Source organism: Garra rufa, chromosome 15 (assembly GCF_049309525.1).
Source record: "Garra rufa chromosome 15, GarRuf1.0, whole genome shotgun sequence".
In the NCBI taxonomy this organism is placed as follows: Eukaryota; Metazoa; Chordata; class Actinopteri; order Cypriniformes; family Cyprinidae; genus Garra; species Garra rufa.
The window spans coordinates 7,013,686-7,036,837 of NC_133375.1; the positions used below are offsets into that span (position 1 = coordinate 7,013,686).

The 23,152-nt window shown below is 38.1% G+C and overlaps 1 protein-coding gene across 1 annotated transcript in view; it reads left to right on the top strand.

Moving 5' to 3' along the window:
* Positions 1-609: 609 nt before the first annotated feature.
* The window catches only part of LOC141287486 (protein NLRC3), a 47,452-nt gene continuing 24,909 nt past the window's right edge, over positions 610-23,152 (top strand). Inside the window, exons 1-3 of the mRNA XM_073819640.1 lie at positions 610-937; positions 2,000-2,107; positions 9,659-9,780. Of these exons, the coding sequence (XP_073675741.1) occupies positions 798-937; positions 2,000-2,107; positions 9,659-9,780 (370 nt within the window). The 5' untranslated portion in view covers positions 610-797. The remainder of the gene's footprint in view (positions 938-1,999; positions 2,108-9,658; positions 9,781-23,152) is intronic.

The following is a 23,152-nucleotide window of genomic DNA, read 5'->3' on the forward strand; positions in this document are numbered from 1 at the left end:
CTAAGATCAAATCAGTGCGTAAGAAAGTTTTATAAATGAGGCCCCTGGTGATTTCATAACCTTAAACTACGAAATCAGTAAGAACAATAAACCTTCAAGGAAATGAACTATCAAGAATTACAGTAAAGCCTGTAAAACTTTGGACTCTGACTCACTTATCTTACTGTAGTTATTTGTTATACATACATTATGAACAATGCATTTTTGTTAATTTAATATGCATTTTACATTTATTTAGCAGATGATTTCACCCAGATGCATATGGTACATGTTATGATAAAAACTGTAATATTTGCTGGACACAATGTCAAATTTAAGTACAAGCTAGTACACAAGAGCAGAAGTGAAATTTAACAAGAGCTTTTTTATTACTATTTTCACATAGTAATAAAAAAGCTCTTTTTAAATTTCACTTCTGCACATTATATGAAGCATTTTTTGCAGAAGGGGTGTGTTTTCAGCCTTTTCCTGATAGTCTCAGCAGATAAGGTGGAGGTTGGCAGCTTGTTTAGTGACAGAAAAGGGGCGGTTTCTGCAATGGGACTTTGTCCTTTTTTTGTGAAAACACCCTAGGCATTACTCACTCGATATAAATGGTGATATGGAACATTCAGTTGGTACCCATGACTAGACAGCTGTTGCAATGTGGATAGTAAAGCTAAACTGGTCATCGAGCTTCCTTGCTTTTTGCTGTTAGTGTTGTACAACTTAACTGAACAGGGATGTTTTGGGGGTTGAATTGACAGGTTGACTGCAGTCCATTAGATCCAGTCTGTCAGATTGAAACAACTAAGTGAATGAATTTGATCTGTAAGTGTCAAGATTGCTGTGACAGATTCGCTTCTCAGGTGACAGCAAAAAATGTGCAATTTTTGACAGGTATCCAGTGTACTGATATCATGACCTCCAGAAAAAGAGACACAAGAATGGACAAAAGGTGAGTAAAATTCAAGATTTGTGTACCATTTTTAAAATGCATCTGAGGATCAGTGTTGTTTCTGACTGATGCATGAGAAGAGATGAGACTGTCTGATATGTAGAGTTCACATATTATCCTCTGCAGTATGAGCAAATTGACTTAACCTATGAACAAACAAGATATCAAACAAAATCAGGCTTCGTTTTGGAGTCCAGAATTGCAAATTGCAAATTTTCTTATTGCATGTAAACTTGGTCACAATTAATGTTTATTTTTGTTTTGTTTAAGGAGCATGGGATAAAAATAAGGGATAAAAGGAGGGATAAAAATAAGGCAAATGGCAATTAGATGCTATTTACACTATGTTGAAATAGCAGGATTTTCTGATATTTATAATACTTATTGCAAATAGATGCAATTATCTGCACCTCAGTATTGTAGTACATTAAAACAGTATGCAGTAATTATGTACTGAGTGTAAATTATAGTTTTAATTTGATTCATTAAATGGTACTGCCTTATTGGGACAACAAGCCCTCCCTACACCTACCCTAACCGTAAACCAATACTTTATTTTCAACTTTTCAATTATGTCCTTCAGTTTTATTGAAAATAAATGCCTTTCTTATATGATATGAGATTTGAAAAGGGAGATAAAAAGTTTGCCAGAAAGGGGAATTCAAACCCAGATCGGTTGCATCGAAAAGGGTGAAACACGCAATTTATCCTCTGCACTCCTGGAGCTGACAATTAATGGCCATCTTTTGTAGTGTTGACTAACCCAATCACACATTGCTGGGTGGAGTTAGTGTAAATAATCTCTGCCAACAAGGTGGGCTATTTGCACTTAATGTAAATAGACACTCCGTAAAAAATAATATTTTGTGGTAAATGAAATCATACTCTAATTCAGACAAATTTTTTTCTGAAACTGTTTGTCAAAGAAGTGATGATTCTATGAAATATTCTATAAATCCCTACAAAGAATTCTAGTGGAATGACAATAAGAAAAGGAGTGTTTACCTCAGAGCTTTGAAAGTTTATGCATAACAAATCTGTTTAACTGCTGCTGTTTTTCAGTCTAAATCGGAAAGAATCTCCTGAACCCAGCTTTGTGTCCATGAAGAGTGACCAGTCAATACATGATGTAATCAACTTTAGTTCAGGAGACTTCTCTGCTGATCTGAGGTGAAGACATATTCATAGTGTATTGGTGCTCAATTTGGTTCTTTTTTTTTTTTTTTAAATAAAATGATTAACAGCTTAAACAATCTCATTTTGATTTGATAGGGTCTTTAAAATGCAAATACTGCAATGTGTTGAGTTGGCAGATGAGATTGAGCAGCATATACTGTTCACCAAAGTTAATCTGAAGCACAGCTGAATTTTGAGAAATATGCACATTTATCAACAGCATGGATTCTGTATACTTAAAGGGAAACATAAAATACTGAAAAATGCAGTCGAAACACATGAAAGATTTACGTTATTGCACTGGCACTGAGCTACGCTATTTCTACGGCAACACAACTCAGAAAACATAACTCGAAAAATACAGGTACCGATGGATATAAGCGTAAGCTGAAACCAAATGCTTTACCGTGGATGTTTCCCAACAAGAGTCTATATGCCCCCCGGGTATTGAGTGAAATCTGTGTTGAGAAACTCCTTCAGTGATAATAAAAGCCTCAAATGTATCAGCACCTGAGAGAAGTTTTTTTTTTTTGTCCATAGGCATCTTCCCATTTTTTTCTGCTCTTCTTATAGCTAGGAAAGCGGTGAAGACTTACATCCCTTCTCTTGTTGCCCTGAAAATTACAGCCAAAAGCAGAACAATGTAGCATTGTATCCATATTTTATTTTCCAAGTTGTGTATTCCGAGTTGTGTTGCTGTAAAAATATTATGATTTTTTCAAACGGCAACAAGAGTAAGTTATGTAAGTGTTCCTTGCTTTCCTAGTGTGCAGTGGCGCCTCCAGGATTTTTTTCATAGGGTGGCCGAAAGGGGCCAGTAAAAATGTTAGGGTGGCACAATACAATACAAAAAATTGAATGCCTAAATCTGATTGAAGACAATAATTTTTGGCATTATTTCTGGTAGCATATAAAGTTATAGGCTTCAAAACTTAAGTATTACTATGCTCTGTACAGAGCAAAATAGAAAAAGTCGCTCTGCAATTTAACTGCAAATAACCTCGTCTTTATTTGGAGTGCAAATTAATTTAAAATGAGATTAATAATAAACAAGAAAGCATAGATATTTAATCGGCATATTCATCAAAATAGACACAAGCTTAATACAAGTGCAGCCCAAGCCCGACAGGCAGCATCGAGCTTGCCTTCAGCACAGTTTGAAGAGTTGCGCGATCATGCGCATGCAATAGCCTAAAGCCTGCCGCGAAGCACAGGCAGAGGTAATTACCATGAATGTGTCGGGGGAAATAGTAAGGTAATATTTAAAAAAAAATTAAGCTGACGATCCTGACACGCCATTTCCTCATTGGACGAGTCTTTAGAGAGAATTGCATTTTTAAGGATTTCATAGCCTAATAAAAGATTTTGCTTTCGGTTTCGGTTAATTATTGTAAAACGCTTCTGTTCAAGACCAAGACGACAGAATCAAGGCCGTAACCAGGGTTTGAAAATTAGTGAGGTCCGAAGTAAGGTGTTAAGAATTCTGCTATAATAACACCCACAAATGCACTACATATAGTCTAGCGTCAGAAAAAAAAAAAAAAAAAAAAAAAAAAAAGAATTACGTTTGTTGTTTCTTTGACTGCACACTCCGCGACCCACCAGTTGAGAAACACTGCTTTAATGAATGTTTTTTGATGACTTAAGGTTACCTAAAGAGACGTCTTCCTGCTGGCCAGTAGCCTATTTCATTCTGTAACAAACAGATTTGTATTATGCTATTGTTTTTGATAGTGTTATACATTTCTTTCAGATAACGATGATCACTACGTTTGTCTTACCGATTGTGGTCTCTTCCTGTCAGCAATTAAGTTACAGATAGTCTATAAGCTTTTTTTATGAATGTACAATGTTGCCAGATATTGCTACGAAAAACAAGCAATTACAAAAAAAAGAAAAAGATATCCGAAATAAGTTCAAAGCTTGTGGTTTGTAAATATGATTAATATATCACTAACACTAACGTTCAACTTTCCACTTTATAAACGTCCCAAAGTGTCACACTAAATTGGAAAAACGAGTCAAAAAACACGTATAATAGGTGGATCTGGCAACAAACAGAGGCTGAACCCGCGCTCTCACTCAACGCGCTCTCAAGCCCCATTCACTGCGCTGGCTTCTCGCAGCAAGAATTGCAAACACTCATATGTGATATGTGGTGGCTAAATAATCGGCTAAATTAAACGGCTAAATAATCATTCAGAGAGCTTGACATTTTATTTTTGAATATAAAAAAATGACCGAGGTCCGGACCTCGGTGACCTCATTACTGGCTATGGCCGTGGACATAGCGCATCTTCGCCGGACAGGGGGTAATAGTGGAACAGAGTAAAAGGGTCCCTTGGCGAGGGGGAGCCCATCGCGAACCCCTCCCCTCCCACTGAACGTGGTCTTCTATGTTTTCTTTTTTTATAAAGTCACAAAGTTTAAAACCCAAAATTAGCTTTCACTTCCCGCATGCACAAACGATTGGATATGGGTCTATAAGCGTACATTTATATAGGTTAAATGTTTAAACTAACATATATAATATGATTGAACAGTTTAATATCCAGAGATTTTATTTTAGGCAAGTCGTGATTATTTGAGAAGGCTAAATTGATCAAACATCTATATGATTAGTCTCGCGTAGCCAGACCTTCAGACTGACAGACTGACTTTAGCCAACGTTCCGTGGGCGTGACGTCTGATGCTGAGACTAGGCTATGATCGACTCGCTGGTCGTTTTGAAAACCAAAAACTAACATTTAACGAACAAAAAAATGCTCCAAACGCTTTTCTAAATTAACTTAAAATAATAACGAAACGAAATATAATATAATCTCTTTGTCATTGCATAAAAAAATGAAGTATTTATAATTTATGCATGCTTCGCGGTGCTGCTGCGCTTGTGAGAGTGCTTGAAGTCGCCGCAACTCAAGAGGTGGAGAGGTTGAGAGCGTATTCTACATTACACATCATAGAAGTTTATTATATTTATTTCTAATATTGTGTTTTGTCAATGTCCGTGTTAATTTATAAAATGAAATTATTATTCTAAAAAACTCCACTCTTGCTGGTTGGGGGGGCCAATGGGGTGGCCAGTGTCATTTTAGGGGTGGCCGCGGCCCCCCCTGGCCCCCCCTGGCCCCCCCTTGGAGGCGCCACTGCTAGTGTGGCGGGAGGAGCAAACGACAGACACAGTGGGTGTGGCGTCAGGCCTCGGAGAGGGTTTTATTAAACATAATAAAAGAAAACAAGTGTCCAAGGGGTTAAAAGTGTCCAAAATAAACAGGGCATCTGGTGGTGGTGCATCTCGAGTGCTGGGGGTTCCGTGAAGGAGGGGCAGTTTTCAGTAGGGAAGGGTCCAGGCAAGGGGCGGAGTCCGGCGGCCGCACGCGCTCCCCGCTCAGGTCTGGGGCGCGAGGGGTGGCGGCTTCCTCAGCGGCATATTCCTTCCCGCCTAAACGGCACTTCTGGGGGATGAAACGGACCGGCATCCTGGCCCGTCAGCCGTAACGGGTGCGGTCCTCATCCTGATCCGTAGGGTCCGTCAGCTCGTCCTACGGCGGGGCAGGTTGCCTCTATGCACCCTTCCTGGACCCACGAGGACACCAGCGTGCATTCACGGGGGAGTATGAAGGTAAAACAGTAGCAAAACTCGAGAGCTTGTTGATCTGAATGTGAGAACTTGTCATTTTAATATTCGTATTTGTAAGCTGAAATTTGAACTCACAGCTCTGATGTGAAAAGCTGAATCTGTCGATTTGCACACACAGACAATGATCAAAACACCCGTGTTTTGAATTTGAAGTTGCAAATTAATAGCTACAAATGTGTAAAATGACATTCACATAAACAAAATGAAAGACACAAATGTGTACGACATATTTGCTTTCGCGCTTTACTTCAGTTTTACTGTACAACCTCAAGTCAGCACTTACAACCTCTCAGATCTGGCAGTACAACTTCAAATCCTAGCGCTTTGACTTTTGCTACTCTTTTTGCGATATTCCTGTAGCAAAACTCACTTGTGCACTTGTAAACGCAGACGTGAGAGAGCAGAGTCGGGGGCGGGGCTAGGGTGGGAATGGAGTCATATTATTGGTCGATGCCTGACCAATGAATATCGCTGTACCAGAGTTTCCATTTAACTCTGTTTTTATTATCTTATTATTTTTTATATATATATAATTTAAACTTCTTTATTGGGTTAAATTCCTTATTTGCTTGTCTTTATTAATATTCACTTGTGCTTATATGAATATAATAAAATAACATGGGATGTCATTAATTAACCTTTTTAAATGCAACAATTTAAAAAACGTATAAAAATCGAGTGCTTGATAATGCCTAAATGTACATTAAAAAGCAAAATCTAAAAACATAAGCAGTTATGACCGGCAATACTGTTTTGAGAAACTTGAGCTAACGTATTTATTAAAAAGCCATAAGGACATCTAGTGGTATTACATATAAATATTATCTTTCTAGCCACTAAATGCCTCTAATTTTCCCCTTTGTACTGGAATAATAGGCATATTAAAAAATGTTAAATTTTAAATGACCATCATAATTATTGTGCGTATTATTTAGTACCAAAATCAATGCACATTATGTGTTAATAATTACTAGAAATTGCTGCAAATACAGCGAAACTCCTGTCTGTCCTAATTAATTGCATTCAAATATTTTCACAGCGCAGAGTTTTTGGAACTATTGAGAGCTCCATGAACCACGTGACCGTGTGGCGGCGAGATCAAAGTAGGGCTGGGCGATAAAACGATAACGATATATATCGCGATAGACAAGAGATCGATATCAATAAAAAATGTGTTCGATAAAACGTTCGATATTTTGTATTCTTCGTCGTCCCGCCCAGCCCCCCTTTAACGTTCAGTTCATAGCGCCAGATCAAGATAGAAGTTAAGGTTATCTTTCCTACAGAACGGGTCCATGTTGTTGTATTAAACAAACTAAATAGCCTTATGTTATTTATCTTATTTACACGACGGCATTTGATTTCTGTCTCTACAGGATCGCGCGTTTACAATGTCTCCTCACAGACGGGATCGCGGACTCCATTCATAAAAACGTACTTTACTATAGGGCGGAATGCCGCGGAATTCGTCGATTTTTGGACCAATAAATCAAAAGTTGGTCTGTTAATTAATTCTGATTGCGATATGGACTAGTGTCTGTGAAAACTGAAATGCAAAAAGACCGTTTCAATAAGAATTCTGCATGTTCAGTTTGCCTCTATATGTATGAATGACGCGTTTTATTTTCACTACATGCATACTGCACACGTGACGCTCCCGCTAATTTTTGGCCTTTGCATCTCACATGAACAGACAAACTCCAATTAATACATCTCCAAAGCTGCTGTGAGTGTCACTTTTTGTCAATTTTACCGTTTCATTAGTGAAACTAGCATCATTCATACTGTATTACACACTGAAACTTCACAGCAACCTGTCAAAATAAAAGTAAGGTTTAACATGTAACAGAACTTGTATAGTCTTGTATTACTGTGTACAGTATAATGTAGGTGTTTATGTTCACATTTAAATAATTTACATAAAACAATATATATAATAAAAAAATAAAATAAAGAGTCACCACTTAATTGTTGAAAAAATACTATTATTATTAAACCTTTTTTTAACTGAATATAATTTTTCTTCTATGTATTAATTTTAACAGTAAAGCTCCGTTTATTTTTATTTTTAAAAATAAATCAGTGATTTTGCTTTCATTTGGTTATCAGAAAAATTAAAACAAGAATTTCTGAAAAAAAAAAAAGATTGTAAGGCCCTATTGTTCAAAATGTTGAAAGTTTTGGACTTATTTTTTCACTAGCTAAACCATTAGCTAAACATTCCCTTCATCGACAATGAATGGGGTTTGAATTGAGGATTAAGAGATAATTAAGTGTATATTGTGACTTTAGACTTATGTTTACATTTTAATTATTTCAGTTTTCCATGGTTGTTGACATTTCTGTCTTAATAACATAGGGGATTATGATCAGAGGAAGGTTACGTTTAAAATAAAAATGTTTGAATGTAATATATTTTTCTCCTGGTCCTTATTTTAAATGGGTCATAAAAATATCAATAATTATCGATATCGACCGATATGAAACACTGATATCGTGATATAGTTTTCAGCCATATCGCCCAGCCCTAGATCAAAGCATGTCTCTAAACTCTTTTTCTCAGCGGTTCTGGTACAGCGTTATTACTCTGCAATATGCAGTAGGATATACATATGAAAGATGTTGCATTATTTGTTTAGCAGATTATAACTGAATGACAAGATGAATGCAGTGCAAAGTCCCCTAAAAGCTAAGGATATTCAATGAAAATAGTTTCCAGTGTTTTACTAATAACTGATACATATGCATTAAAAAAATGTTTCTAACTGCACTGCAATTCGCGATGGCTAGCGTTGTTCATTGGTCAGGCATCGACCAATAAAATGACTTCCTTCCCACCCTAGCCCCGCCCCCGACTCTGCTCTCTCACGTCTGCGTTTACAAGTGCACAAGTGAGTTTTGCTACAGGAATATCGCAAAAAGAGTAGCAAAAGTCAAAGCGCTAGGATTTGAAGTTGTACTGCCAGATCTGAGAGGTTGTAAGTGCTGACTTGAGGTTGTACAGTAAAACTGAAGTAAGGCGCGAAAGCAAATATGTCGTACACATTTGTGTCTTTCATTTTGTTTATGTGAATGTCATTTTACACATTTGTAGCTATTAATTTGCAACTTCAAATTCAAAACACGGGTGTTTTGATCATTGTCTGTGTGTGCAAATCGACAGATTCAGCTTTTCACATCAGAGCTGTGAGTTCAAATGTCAGCTTACAAATACGAATATTAAAATGACAAGTTCTCACATTCAGATCAACAAGCTCTCGAGTTTTGCTACTGTTTTACCTTCATAGGGGAGAGACCGGTCTTTTGAGGAAAGGCGCGCTCGGCATTTAAACAGCGGCGGTGATGAGGCTTCATGCAGTTCACGTGCTCCTCATCACACGCCACCAGCCCGGGATGTTTTCGCGCCCCTCCTCTCCCATACACACCCACTCCCGTCGGGAGCCTGGCGGCGAATAAGGGACAGGGTGGTGATGATAATTAGGGGGGAGGCAGCCGACTCATTACACTAGCGATAAGAAGAGGAGAACAGAATGGGAAGATGCCTTTTGACAAATAAAACTTCCTAAAGATCCATGTCTGCGATCTCTCCACTTTAGCCCTAATGCTTTTAGTAGACCAATGCTACTAAAAGAGTTTACAAATTATGTAAACATGCCGACACTTGTCATGATGCCACAGCCACTGGAAGAGTTTCTCAACACAGATTTCACTTGAAATCTGGGTGTGTTTAAACTCTTAGCAGGGAAAATCAATGGTACAGCATTGGTTTAAGCCTACGCTTATATCCATCGCCATCTGTAAGCTCTTTCTGTAGCTATGGTCATCTTTCATTTATGTTATATTAAGCTGTACAAGTCTTAATACCCAGGGTTCCCTTTCAGAGAATATTGTATATTTCTTTTCAGAAAGCTCAACGTGGAGGAAGAGGATGAAGGCCAGATCAAAGTCAATCATATGTTTCCGAACATTACATTACTTGTCCAGAGAAAGGCAAACCAAACAGACCTCACTACTACGCTACAGAAAAGTAAGAGTTTGGAACTATTAAATGATATAGAACTTCCCAACAGACATTAAATATACATTTTGTCAGGGGGTATTCCAGAAGGCTGGGTTAACTAATGTCACATAAACCCTGAACCCTGAGTTGATTAGCCATTTTTTTTTTTTGGAACTGAAAATTTAATTGAACTTACCCAACCTTACCAAGTCAAATAACCTGCTTTCTGGAATACCCCTTAGAAGTAGGTGTAACAAAGTCCACTGTAGGTGTCACAGTCTGGTGGGTTGAGGAGTGGAGAATGGAGGAGGAGAACCGGAGTAAATGCAAAAGATCAGTTTATTAAATAAAACACTGAATATAATACAAAACAAACAAAAACCAGGAGCAAAACGGAGAACATGTAACATAGTCAACATTAACAATGGACAGCTGGGAGTGATGATCAGACACAGACTTAAATACACAGAAAACAAGGCGTGGTAACAAACGAGATAACAAGATGACGAGGGGGAAATACAAATATGGGCATAGACTAAACCAAATAAGACTAAACCAATAGGGGGAAAAACACAAGGAGAACAGAACAAGACAGGACAAAATACTGACAGTACACTGTAAACAAAATCTGTAGAAATTACAGTATTACTGGCAGCTGGTTGCCAGTAACTTACTGTAGATTTTAATTTATGCTATTTACTGGCAACAGTTTGTTCAAAGTTAATTGAACATTAAACATTAACAAGTCTTTATCTTTACAGAATAAAACTAAAATAACAGCCTCATGCAAAGCATTCTGGGAACCAAAATCTGAAGGAAAAAAACAGAAAAAGGTTGATGAAGGTTTCTGGTTCCCAGAATGCTTTGCAGTAGGTTGTTATTTTATAGTTTTATTCTGTAAAGACAAAGACTTGTTAATGTTTAATGTTCATTTAACTTTGAACAAACTGTTGCCAGTAAATAACATAAATTAAAAATCTACAGTAAGTTACTGGCAACCAGCTGCAGAACTACAGCAAATTTTTTACAGTGTAGGTAAGTTAATCTTAACCCAAGTGCATTAACAAACAGTAAACAGAATCATACAAGCAACTTGACTAGAACAGGCCTGACAAGAGTCACCAAAAGTGGGGTACAACATTAAAGCTTGACAAAGGAAACATGAGGAATATATATATATATATATATATATATATATATATATATATATATGAGAAAGAAAGAGATGTGTTCAATTTAGTCAGATGACCGATCAGTATAGGACATCAAAGTACCGTGAGAGCATTTTTACAGAGCTGTCTTCCCTTTACTTGCTCTTGTGGTACTTTCATGTCATACACCGATTGGTCGACAGTGCTTCCCCAGCTAGAAATTTTTGGTTCTAAAAATGTTTTAAGAACATTACCAAGCAATGTTCTAGCAATGTTTTTAGCGGGTAGTTTTATTTTTGTTCCCAGAACATTCTCTCAAATGATAGGATAACATTCTCTAAAAACATTCTTAAAATGTTCAGTGGTAACATTGTTAGAACATCTTTCCCTAACATTCTTACAATGTTTTTAGCGGGTAGTTTTATTTTTGTTCCCAGAACATTCTCTCAAATGATACGATAACATTCTCTAAAAACATTCTTAAAATGTTCAGTGGTAACATTGTTAGAACATCTTTCCCTAACATTCTTACAAAGTTTTTAGTCAAAACACATTCTTAAAATGTTCAGAGATAACATTATTAGATCATTCCCTATTCCTTAATGCTCTTTTAATGTTTTTAATGGGTAGTTCTATTTTTATTCTTAGAATGTTCTCTTTAAAGACATTACAACATTTTCTAAATGCATTTTTGTAAAAATCAGTGAAAAAAAAAAAGTTACTTTTTTCATTTATATATATTCTACTATTTTTTTTTCAGGATGTTTACTTTTAGTTCTTACAATGTTCTTCAGATTGTTACGATAACATTTTCTGTAAATAAAAAACCTTGAAAAGATCTTGTGATGATCTTCTAAATGTTTATTAATAATAGTGTTAGGACATTATATTTTAACATTATTAAGTTAACAAAATGTTTTAGTTATATTTTTGGAATACCATGCACTAACAATATTATAAAGACACCACACAGTCAAAAAAGACGAAGAAAAAGAGAAGAAATTTAGTACATTATTTATTCTTATTAACATCTTTAAATGAACATGGATATATTGGTCTGCTCAAGGAACACAACAGTTTTACATTTTTTACAAGACACAATGCCTTAAAAAAAACTACAAAATAAAAGAAAGCTTCCTGAAAAACTACAGCAGAAAAAAAATGTATTTCAGTGTTTAATCAGAGTTAGACGATTCAATCAGGTCACCCCCCTCTGGTGCTCCTGCATGGTCCTGACACATTGATTGACTTTCAGCCAACGGTACTTCACTATTCCCCTGAATAGACAATAATAATAATAACATTTAAAAATTTTAAATATATGAAGGTACACACACACACACACACATCATGGGTAAAAGACCAAAAAATCATTTTTTGGTTTGTTAATTTTTGCTTAATTTGTTTACAGAAAGGAAACTCAAATGGCAAAAAGTTACATTCTATCTCTTTTATTTTATAAAACACAATGTATCAAACTAATAAAAACAGTCCTTTATACAGTGATGCATTATTATTAAGACAATAAGTGTTTAAAGTTGATTCTACAGCTAAGATATCGCATCGGCAATATATCGGCAAAATAAGAACAATTTACACACATCCATTCCGTTCAAAAGTTTTCACCCTCCAACTCTTAATGCATTATTTCTTCTTCTGGAGCATCACTGAGTGTTTGAACCTTCTGTAATAGTTGCATATGAGTCCCTCAACTGTCCTCAGTGTGAAAAGATAAATCTCAAAATGATACAGTCATTTTTGGAAAGGGTTCAAATACACAAAAATGCTGAAAACCCAATGAATTTGTGGAACCTAAAGGATTTTTCTGAAGAACAGCAGGCAGTTGAACTGTTCAGGACAAACAAGGGACTCATGAAAAACCATCACAAAACATGAAAACAGTCGTGGCTCATCCAGGAAGCGACACAGAGTTTTAACATTCAAAGGTATGTAAACTTTTGAACAGGGTCATTTGTATAAATTCAGTTCCTATTTTGTCTTGTGAAGTATATATAAACATCTGTTGTGTGAAATAGCTTTTTAAGGACAGTATTAATTAAAAAATAACACACAGATTTCATGATCCCTTTTATTTACCTAAAATTACTAACACGTATTCTGGAAGGTGTATGTAAACTTTGGCTTCAACTGTACCTATATCAATGTAATAAAAACGTGCCAGAGTTCACATATTGACGTTTTATAATAAACACTTCATACATATACAGGTCCTTTTCAAATAATTAGCATATTGTGATAAAGTTCATTATTTTCTGTAATGTACTGATAAACTTAATATAATTATGACACACATTTCCGCGCATTTGAATTATGTTATCTCAGCTTAATCAAGGCAAATAGAACCCATAAGCAAAAACCATCTTCAGCCAATGAGGTCAAATTATTTTTGTTTTAATTGTCTTCTGAATTTAACTTGTACACAATTTTGTCTTGTTGAGCCAATTAATTGAAACCACTTAAATTTAAACAACCAGAAATATTTTAACTGAACGACCTATTTGTCTTTTAAACCAGCTTTTAATTACTGAGATTTCTGGCAAAATTTACTTACAAAGCAAATACTCAATGTGAATGTCTCAAATCTTTCTTTATTCAGTGTACAAAGTGAAACAAAAAACAGCAATTACCAGTCAGTACTAACCTACAATTTCAAGACAGATCAAAAATACAGTATTTCCAGAGTCAGTTTCTACAGCAGTAGGTTTAAGGTTTCAGGCAGGTTGACAAATATTTTTAGTCAAATAAAGAAAAACTACACAATAGAAATAGAGGAGAAACAATATTGCTATTGTATGCAATTTAATACAATGAAAATCAACCACTTTTAATGCAGATTTGGCAATTACTGCACCCAAGGGAAAAAACACCAATTTATGCTTGGTGTTGTGCTACAAAAGTCTAGAAATAAAACTAAGAAACCAACCACTGTCCAAAAAAATTAAAAGAGGATTACCAATACTGATATTGCATGTAACCAAATTAAATGATTAGACAACAGGAGAAAAAAAAAAGTCAATTTCTGCTCAGTGTTGAGCTACAACAAAATGGATCAAGGTCAACTTACTCCAACATCTTGTACTTCAGGGAATGCACTTTTGGTGAAACTCTGTGTTCATCCAGGTTGAAGAACACTTTCTGGATTACCTCGAATGTACATTTGAGTTCTCGTGGGTAGTTAAGGTTCACAGCGTAAATGAGTCCGAATAGCATGGCCATTTCTACAGCTGCATTCCTCAAAGAGCTGTGTGACGAAGTGATTCTAGATAGGCATGTAACCCCCATCACGCTTCACAGAACAATACAAATACAAAATAAGCTCACTTTTACAATTGAAAAATTTATTTTTTAATTTAACTCAAAATGGGGACTCGTTTCTTTTTTTCCTATATCTTGCTTATTCAAAGCATATCAAAGTGCAAAACCAATTACAAGAACAAAAAAAATTATCTTATGACATAATCATCATATGAGCAATCATTAGATCACAATCATCTTTTTTTAGAACAGATAGAAGAATTTACGAGTCTTCAAAGATAAATGACTAGAGATCAAAATAATGTTGGTCAATATTCAGACACAATGCTTATCAAGAAGTCATTTTAGTTCAAAGTCCATAATGGAAGCAAACCAAACAATGCATTTGAAAGTTTGTGTTCTTAAGCAAAGGGTTCAAGAGAAGGATGTTTGATGTTTGATGTTTGAGGGCTTGTGTAGATGTGTGTGAATGTGCTGTGTGTAGTATGGGATAAAAGTCCGCTAAACCCATCTTTTCCAAGAGTCAGTGGTGATTTAAGGCTCCATTTAGGAGCGAGGATGAACTGTTCAAGGCCTACCTGAAGTCCAACGTACAATCAGAATATCTGCGGCCTGTCCGAGACTAGACGAAACTCACTCACGGTCACAGCATTTCAACCCCATGTAGTTCAAACACAGCTGATAAACGAATGGCATCGCGGACATCCGAACACTCGTCCACTGTGTAGCTGGCGGAAGTCTTGTGACACGAAAACCTTCAGTCTCGTTGGCTCATGGTCGCATCATACTTCACAGTGCTTACTGTCTGTTGATTTAGCAGTTAGCCCAAACACTGCTATGGAAAGGAGCAGCTTGCTGGAACCTTTGTAGTCGAAACACTCTTCCGCAGTGCAGCAAACAAAGCTTTTAAAACACAGTAATCTCCAGTCTTGTCTAAATTCTGGTACATTTTAAACGTCTAAAGACTCCAGGCAGTTCAAACTGCTTCAACTTTACTTTGGCTCTTGGTGTAGTGGGAAGAAGCCTTCAACCACATGCACACCAGTGTTGGGGTTAGTTACTCAAAAAAGTAATATATTACATATTACTCTCAAAAATAGTAATGCCTTACTTTACTTTATTACTCCCTAGAGAAAGTAACTAGTTATATTACTAGTTATATTACTAGTTACATTTTTTTTTTCTTACACAAAAAACTGTTATTCTAAACAAAAAAGCATGACCTACTGCGTGCATCCAGTGCATACGCGATCTCATAAAGCTCTTATAACACAATGGATATTATGCACAATTAATCTTTCATAAAGGTCTACGTGTGTTGTGATTCGTAAGCACGCAATATTCAGCACTGTTCAAAACTTTTGAGCAGTGAGTGAATTCTATCTTAAACACCATTGATTGGCGATGCGTTCCAAAAATCAGCAGATGGCTACATTGCTCATGCTGCAAACAAGTTTTAAATCGAAACTGCCTATCTTGCTCTTACTAATAATATATGTTGTTCTTGCTGCTTTTGTGCAATAGATGAATAAATTTTTTTTTTTTTTTTTTTAGATATTTTATGTTTAGATATTTCAATATTGCGGGAGTCCCGCGAATCATTTTATTTTCCCGCATCCCGCACACACACACACACACACACACACACACACACACACACACACACACGAGTCTCTACCCGCCCGCACCAGCACACGCACTTGTCCATCAAGTTTTGTCCCGCGCCGCACTCTGTTGCGTTGGGTCCCGCGGGTTTGCAGGTCTCTATTTGCAAGTGCCGCTCTGCTGCTGGCTGCCGGGTGTCGACCAATCGGTGATGGTAATTTAATGATACCTCGTGCCAAACCCAGACCAATCACTGTTCCCATTCACGCCCCCCTCCCCTTCCCTTCTGTGTTGTCGTGTGCCTTGTGTGTGATGAAGGTGCTACTGGCAAATGTAACGCAAGTAACTAGCTCGGGAAAACTGTAATAATATTACAATTTTCGGACGAGTAATGCCTTACACTACTAGTTACTGAAAAAAGTAATATTATTACAGTAACGCGTTACTTTGTAACGCGTTACACCCAACACTGATGCACACACACCTGCATCTAAATTAACCTGATTCCATTTCCTTCTGGTTGCTGACTCCTCCTACTTGTTGCAGTGCATTATGGGTTCTGTAGTTTTTTTTCCATCACACTCCCCCTCCATTGGACAAAACATCTCATGGTTCCTTATGAGATGTTGAAACATTAAAATCCTAAGAATTCTTCATCCTCATCAGAGGATTCTTGAAAAAGGTCGACAAGCTTTTGTCTGTTTTGTGCTTCTAATTCAGTGGATGTTGGATAACAGGGTTTTAAATTACAAACATGAACAACACGAACATCTTCGCCTGTAGACTCCAGTGCTATTCGGTAATTTACTGGCCCCATTTGTTGGATTACCCTGTAGGGTCCTTTCCATTTTGGTGCAAGTTTGGCTGTGAAATTGTCCTTTGCACTGGACTGTGGGAAATGCCTCATCCATACCCTGTCTCTTTCATTGAATAGAGTGTCCCTTCGATTTTTGTTGTAATTTCGAAGCCGTCTTAGATGGGCTTTCTTACAGTTCTCTTGTGCTCTTGCCTGCAGTTGCTTTAAGTGATATACAGTGTCATAGTGGGGTGCATTTGGTGACAGATCATGGCTTCTACCTTTCAGAATCTTATCCATTGGCCCCTGTAGCTTCCTTCCTATGTGGAGTTCTGCAGGAGACATTCCTGTGGTTTCCTGCACTGCAGAATTTATGGCAAACCTGATTTCTGGCAGGTACTGGTCCCATCGTTTATGACTGTCCTCTACATATGCCGCAATCATGCTTTTAAGAGTTCGATTTACCCGTTCGGTCATGTTTGTCTGTGGATGATAGGCGGTAGTCAATTTTGGCTTGACATTCCAATTCTCACACAGTTCTTTAAATATTGCAGATACGAATTGGGTACCCCTGTCGGATATAAGAAAGTCTGGGACTCCCCATCCTGTTAGTATCTCTTTTCTGAATACAGTTGCAACAGTCTTTGCTGTAGCTGTACGTATAGGAAACAGTTCGACCCAACGGGTGAAGTAGTCAACAAATACCAAAAGGTATTCATTTTGATTGGTGCTACGGGGTAGTGGTCCCATGATGTCCACACCCATTATTTGATTTGGTCGTGTGCTGTTAATCTTCTGCATTTTTCCAGCAGGTTTCCGTTGGTCTGTTTTTAGGGTTTGGCACTTTACACATCTCTTTACAAATTGTTTTATATCGGACCACATCCCCGGCCAGAATGCGACTTCCTGAATTCTTTTGAAAGTTTTAAAGATGCCAGTATGCCCACTTGTGGGGTCACTGTGATAGTGTTCCAGTATAGGTGAAATAAGATCCCTAGGGAGGAAGATACGGTAGTGTGAATGCTTGTCGGACAGTGTTTTTAGGTACAGCTTGTCTTCGATGACTTCATATTTTGTCTGCTGACTTCCTTTATCCACAGCCAAAGTTTGCAGTATTTTCACAATCACTGGGTCACTGTGCTGTTTCTCCCATATTAGTTCATTTGTAACTGGAAGAGTATTCACATCCTTTTGATTTGAATACAAATTACAACTTGCATGGGGGGTAATTCGTGAAAGAGCATCCGGTGCTGCATTTAATTTCCCTTTCCGATATTCAACAATGAAATCATACTTCTGTAACTGCAGAGCCCATCGAATGAGACGGCTGGTGGTTTTTGGAGAATTCATCACCCACTGCAGAGCAGAGTGATCTGTAACGACGGTGAACATTCTATGTTCAAGATAGTGCTGCCACTTATCTAATGCCCATATTACAGCTAAGCATTCTTTTTCTGTTGCAGAGTAGTTTGACTCAGCAGGATTAAGATTTCGGCTGGCATAGGCGATTACCTCCTCCGTACCTTGTCCTCTCTTTTGGGTCAAGACCGCACCCAGTCCAGTCTCACTGGCATCTGTATACACAGTGAAGGGATGCTCAAAATTGGGATGTCCGAGGATGGGGAGTCATCAAGCAGGTTTTCAGTTCTTCGAAGGCTTGTTGGCACTGTGGTGTCCAATGAAAAGATCTGCCCTTTTTCTTTAAGGAATTAAGTGGTTCAGCAATTCTGGAAAAGTTTGCAACAAACCGGTGGTACCACCCGGCTAGTCCAAGAAATCGTTGGACTTCCTTCAGATTTCTTGGAACTGGATAGTTTCGAATAGCTTCCACTTTACTTGGGTCAGCTGTAATGCCATGGATGTTAATTACATGACCTAGGAATGTCACTTCAGGCAGACAAAACTTACTTTTCCGAAGATTGATGGTTAAGCCAGCTTCTTGTAACTTATGGAAAACAGCTTGGAGGTCAAGGAAATGCTGAGTAACAGACGAAGAATAGACGATAATATCGTCTATATACACAAAACAAATACTTCCCCGTAGCTCTCCCAAGACAGTCTCCATAAGACGTTGGAAGGTGGCTGGGACGTTTTTGAGCCCAAAGGGCATTACATTAAAGTGAAACAGCCCAGCAGAGGTGGTAAAGGCAGTCTTTGCTTTACTGGAAGCATTCATAGGAACTTGCCAGTACCCACTATTAAGGTCTAGAGTGGAGAAGATAGCAGATCCTGAAAGTGATTCCAAGATTTCAGTAAGGTTTGGTAGTGGGTATGCATCGCTGTCAGTTATAGCATTTAATCTGCGATAATCAACGCAGAATCGAAGTTGTCCATTTTTTTCGGCACTAAGACTACCGGGGAAGACCATCCTGATTGCGAAGGTTCCACAATGCCTGTCCTCAACATTTCCTGGAGCTGCTGGTTAACAATGGCTTGTTTGGAAGGGGACATACGATAAGGTCGTTGCTTTATAGGTATTTGATGATGTGTGTAGATTTGATGCTGGAGTACATCCGTCCATCCCAGACGAAGGGTGCACACCTGAGGATTTGTTTGTAGGATGTGACTTAACTGTTGCTTATGATCAAGTGGTAAGTAAGCTGCATCCACTGCTTGATTGATGAGTGTTAGGTCATCCTCACTGCCACTATCATTCAAGGATAAGGGTGACATTAAGGGTGGAACAGAACTTAATAATGGGATACTTGGTATAGAACGATGAGCTGTATTTCCACCTGGCAGACATGGAGACCCCATTGGTGAAGGTAAAGGCACGCTGGCATGACCAGGCTGAAAAAAGTAGTCCACGTCTGGATCAGAGATAAATGAATACTGTCCCTGAGAGACCTTTATCTGCATTCCACTAAAGAAGATAAAGTCTAGTCCCAAAACAATACAATAAGCAAAAGCTTTGGTTGTCAGCACAGCAACAGGTAAGGGGCAAATTTGATCATATAATTTAAGCGAAACATTCAACCATCCCAAAGGCACTTCAGCCTTTCCATTGGCCAAATATAATGGTCCAAGAGTCCATGGACTCAGGCTTTGTTCTGTGGGATCTAGATCTTTCCATAAGCTTTCATGGATTAAGGTATAGCTTGCCCCCGTGTCATGGCTTTACCTATCCAAGTACCCATACTGACAGGTACAATTAATTGTTGCAGTACAACAACAGATTTTTGTCCAGGTGTGGAACTGACTTTTGTAGGTAAGGCATTTGCAATAGCTACAGAATTGTTACTAGGTCTACCTCTGAATTTTGAAGGAAAGGTTGGTTGCGTGTTAATAGCATGTTGGCTAGACTGTGGAGCAGACTGTGAGGACAAGCTAAACTGTGGGCAATTACCAGGAGCATGATGGCCCTTACACCTCCAGCACTGCACTTGCGGTTTGTCTGCAGGTCTGTTGACATTTGGACCTTTAGACCCAGCTTGACTGTGTTTGGAACTCAAACGGTAGTCATACTGTAACTGTTGAAGATGATCCTTTTCCAGTTGTTGTCCAAGTCGTACCATTTCTTCCACAGATGACACCCGACCACGCAGCTGGCTGGCCAAGTAGGGTTTTAGGTTTTTTAGAATCATCTTAACTAATTCAGGCTCTGTTAAGCTAGGTTTCCACCTTTTACAAAGTGCTCTGTACGTAAAGGCAAAGTCCCTTACCGACTCTCTCTCACCTTGAGTTCGATTTCGGACACGTTCAGCGAGTTCATCCTCGTAGTCTTCAGAAAGAAAAGCAGTAAGGAAAGCCGATTCAAACTCACCCCAGGTAGTTATCGTAGTTCTGGCTACCTCCCACCAATCTCTGGCCGTGCCATATAGGACTGTTCTGAAAGTAGCTAGAATTTCTGGATCAGACAGAGGATGTAAAGCAAGAAAATCCTTACATTTGATTATATACAACAAAGGATCAGAGTCATCTGACGGTCTTCCAAACGTAGGGAATGATAACTTGAGATGGTCACTCTTGACAGCAACAGCATTTAGTGGAGGTGATACAGCAATGGAAGGCTGTAACAATTCAGCTTCCTTCGGAGGGTTCAGAGTAGTTTTGTGTTCGGTACTCACTGACAGTTCATTTACTTTATCACTAAGGCGGTCAAGCTGAAGGGTCCAATGTGAGAAATCTTTGACAAATTCGTTGTGACTTTTTTGAAAGTTTTGTTGGACAGCTTTAATGCCTGAAAAATCTTTAACAAGTCCATCATGACTTTTTTTAAAGTTTTGCTGGGCAGCTTTGATGTCTTCTTGGACTTCCTTTTGAAGTTGCTCTACCATGAATCAAATATCAGATACCAGGGACTTTTCACTTTCTTGAAGTTCATCGGTTATTAACAACTTCATTGTCTTCACCATTTGGTCAGTCTCAGTTTCAGTCTGTTGTTTGTTATCTGACAAAATCTTTGAAATTTGCTGTGTGGTTGTCCACTTTATCAGCGAGACTTTTTAATTGACTTTCATGTTGTGAAGAACTCTGTTTCAATTCACTAGTAAGTGCACTTACAGCTGCCTCTTGTTTCTCCAGGAGATCAAACAATTTGTCCCAGTTACCCTGGACCTGGGTGGTAAGATGTCCAATCTCCCTTGCAGGTGTGGGAAACGTCCCAGGTAATTCATACTGGGCCCCTGAAGACACTTGAGAACCATCCCCTACTGTCCCTGCTGGAGAAGGAGTACACAGTTGCATTTGGTCTTGGTTTCCATCCCATACAAGAGCAGGCCTGATAGTGGAAAAAATTCCTGAGCCTGAACTTTTTTTTCCCTTGCCCCCGAGGTGAGTGGGGTGGAGGTACTACGTATGCGACGCACTTTTAACACATAACTTGTTGGTTCAGTTCAGTCAGATAAAGGTTTTTCACAAAATAAGCTTATAGATTGGCATTTCAGCCTTTATCCCATTAAAATGAATAAATCAAGTATATAATGCATAACATTTATTTAAAACAATGTCCTAATTGTTTAGATTTTTAGAAAGCACATTAACTTCTTTCACATTTACAACTCTGTGTTTGCATTAAAAACATTGGTCGAGATTTGCAATAATCTGACCAAAAACAGCTAAAAATTTGGACGTGCAAATTAATTCTGTCACGAGGGGGCGCTTTAGGAGCGCTGAAATATTACGGTTTCCCTAAGAATGGCTGAAAGCAAAGCAGCATTAACGCTGTTTTATCAGTCATGAAATGAAAATGCCAACGACACGTTTCTGATGACAGTCGGTTCCCTTCAGATACATTCATATAAAGACAACAGTGCCGCGTTTTGACTTTGAAACGTGCAGTGAGCATATTTATTCAATGAAATCATTGCCTCTTAAAGTTTAATCCAGCTCTATCGCGATTCTCGTCTTTCCGTCCTCAACTGTAAGACCTCTTAAAATAATTAATCCTCTTCTTTTACTATTTAAAATATTTACCACTTTTTATGGCCTTAAATTTGATACAACTAAATTGAGGAGTTTTAAGGACCCCATGAGCCCTCTACTTCAGGATAGCCCGTCGGGCAGCCGGTCAAATAATGTTGGTAGCCCGACTGGAAAACCCAATAGCTCCGGGACGTCGGGCTAGCGATTTTGCGAGCCCTGTAAATATGCTTTTATCGAAATCCTTAATGTCTTCCACTGGCTTCATAAACATAGCCATGACTTACGGTTTGAGCTGCCAGTAGGAGACAATTGTACAGTATGGGAGCTAAAAACACCTTCGCGCATGGAGCATTGCCTTAACCTGTATCAATCTATTTGACAAAGACACAAGGCCCGCCCCTTCCCTACTTCTGATTGGCTCATCGGCTAGAATGTGACTTGTTTGAGTCGTTGAGCGTTAAAGCTGCTCTCTGACCTGCACATCTCAGATTTAGAGAAATGACAGAGCAATCTCCATGCGAACCTGATTTTTTTTTTTTTCCGCAGCCACAGCACGCCGGAAATCCGGCGTGGTGCCGGAACGCTATCACCCCTGCAAGAGGTTGCACAGACGTGTTAGGGGAAAGGGTTGAGGGAGCAAACTGTACATGGGTTCTTGATTGTAATGCAGTGGATTGAATGGGGGTATAGGGATAGTTGGACACCTGAGTTTGCAGGCCAGGCGTCCAGACTGGAGTGGCAACATCTGGAACATCAATATCCACAAAGGTTGATGATGGGTGAAAAGCATCTGCCATTATGTATTGTGTAAGAGAGAGATAGGATATTGTATATGTTATCAGTATATGAAGTGCAAAACAAATAAATTTATCACTTCACAATAATACCACTCACATATTAACACATAAAAATGAGGATCATCCTATACTTTGCTTCAAATACTACAAGGTTTACAAATTTTCAAGTTTTCAAGTCCCTGTTCGGGCGCCATTTTCTGTGACGAAGTGATTCTAGATAGGCATGTAACCCCCATCACGCTTCACAGAACAATACAAATACAAAATAAGCTCACTTTTACAATTGAAAAATTTCTTTTTTAATTTAACTCAAAATGGGGACTCGTTTCTTTTTTTCCTATATCTTGCTTATTCAAAGCATATCAAAGTGCAAAACCAATTACAAGAACAAAAATTATCTTATGACATAA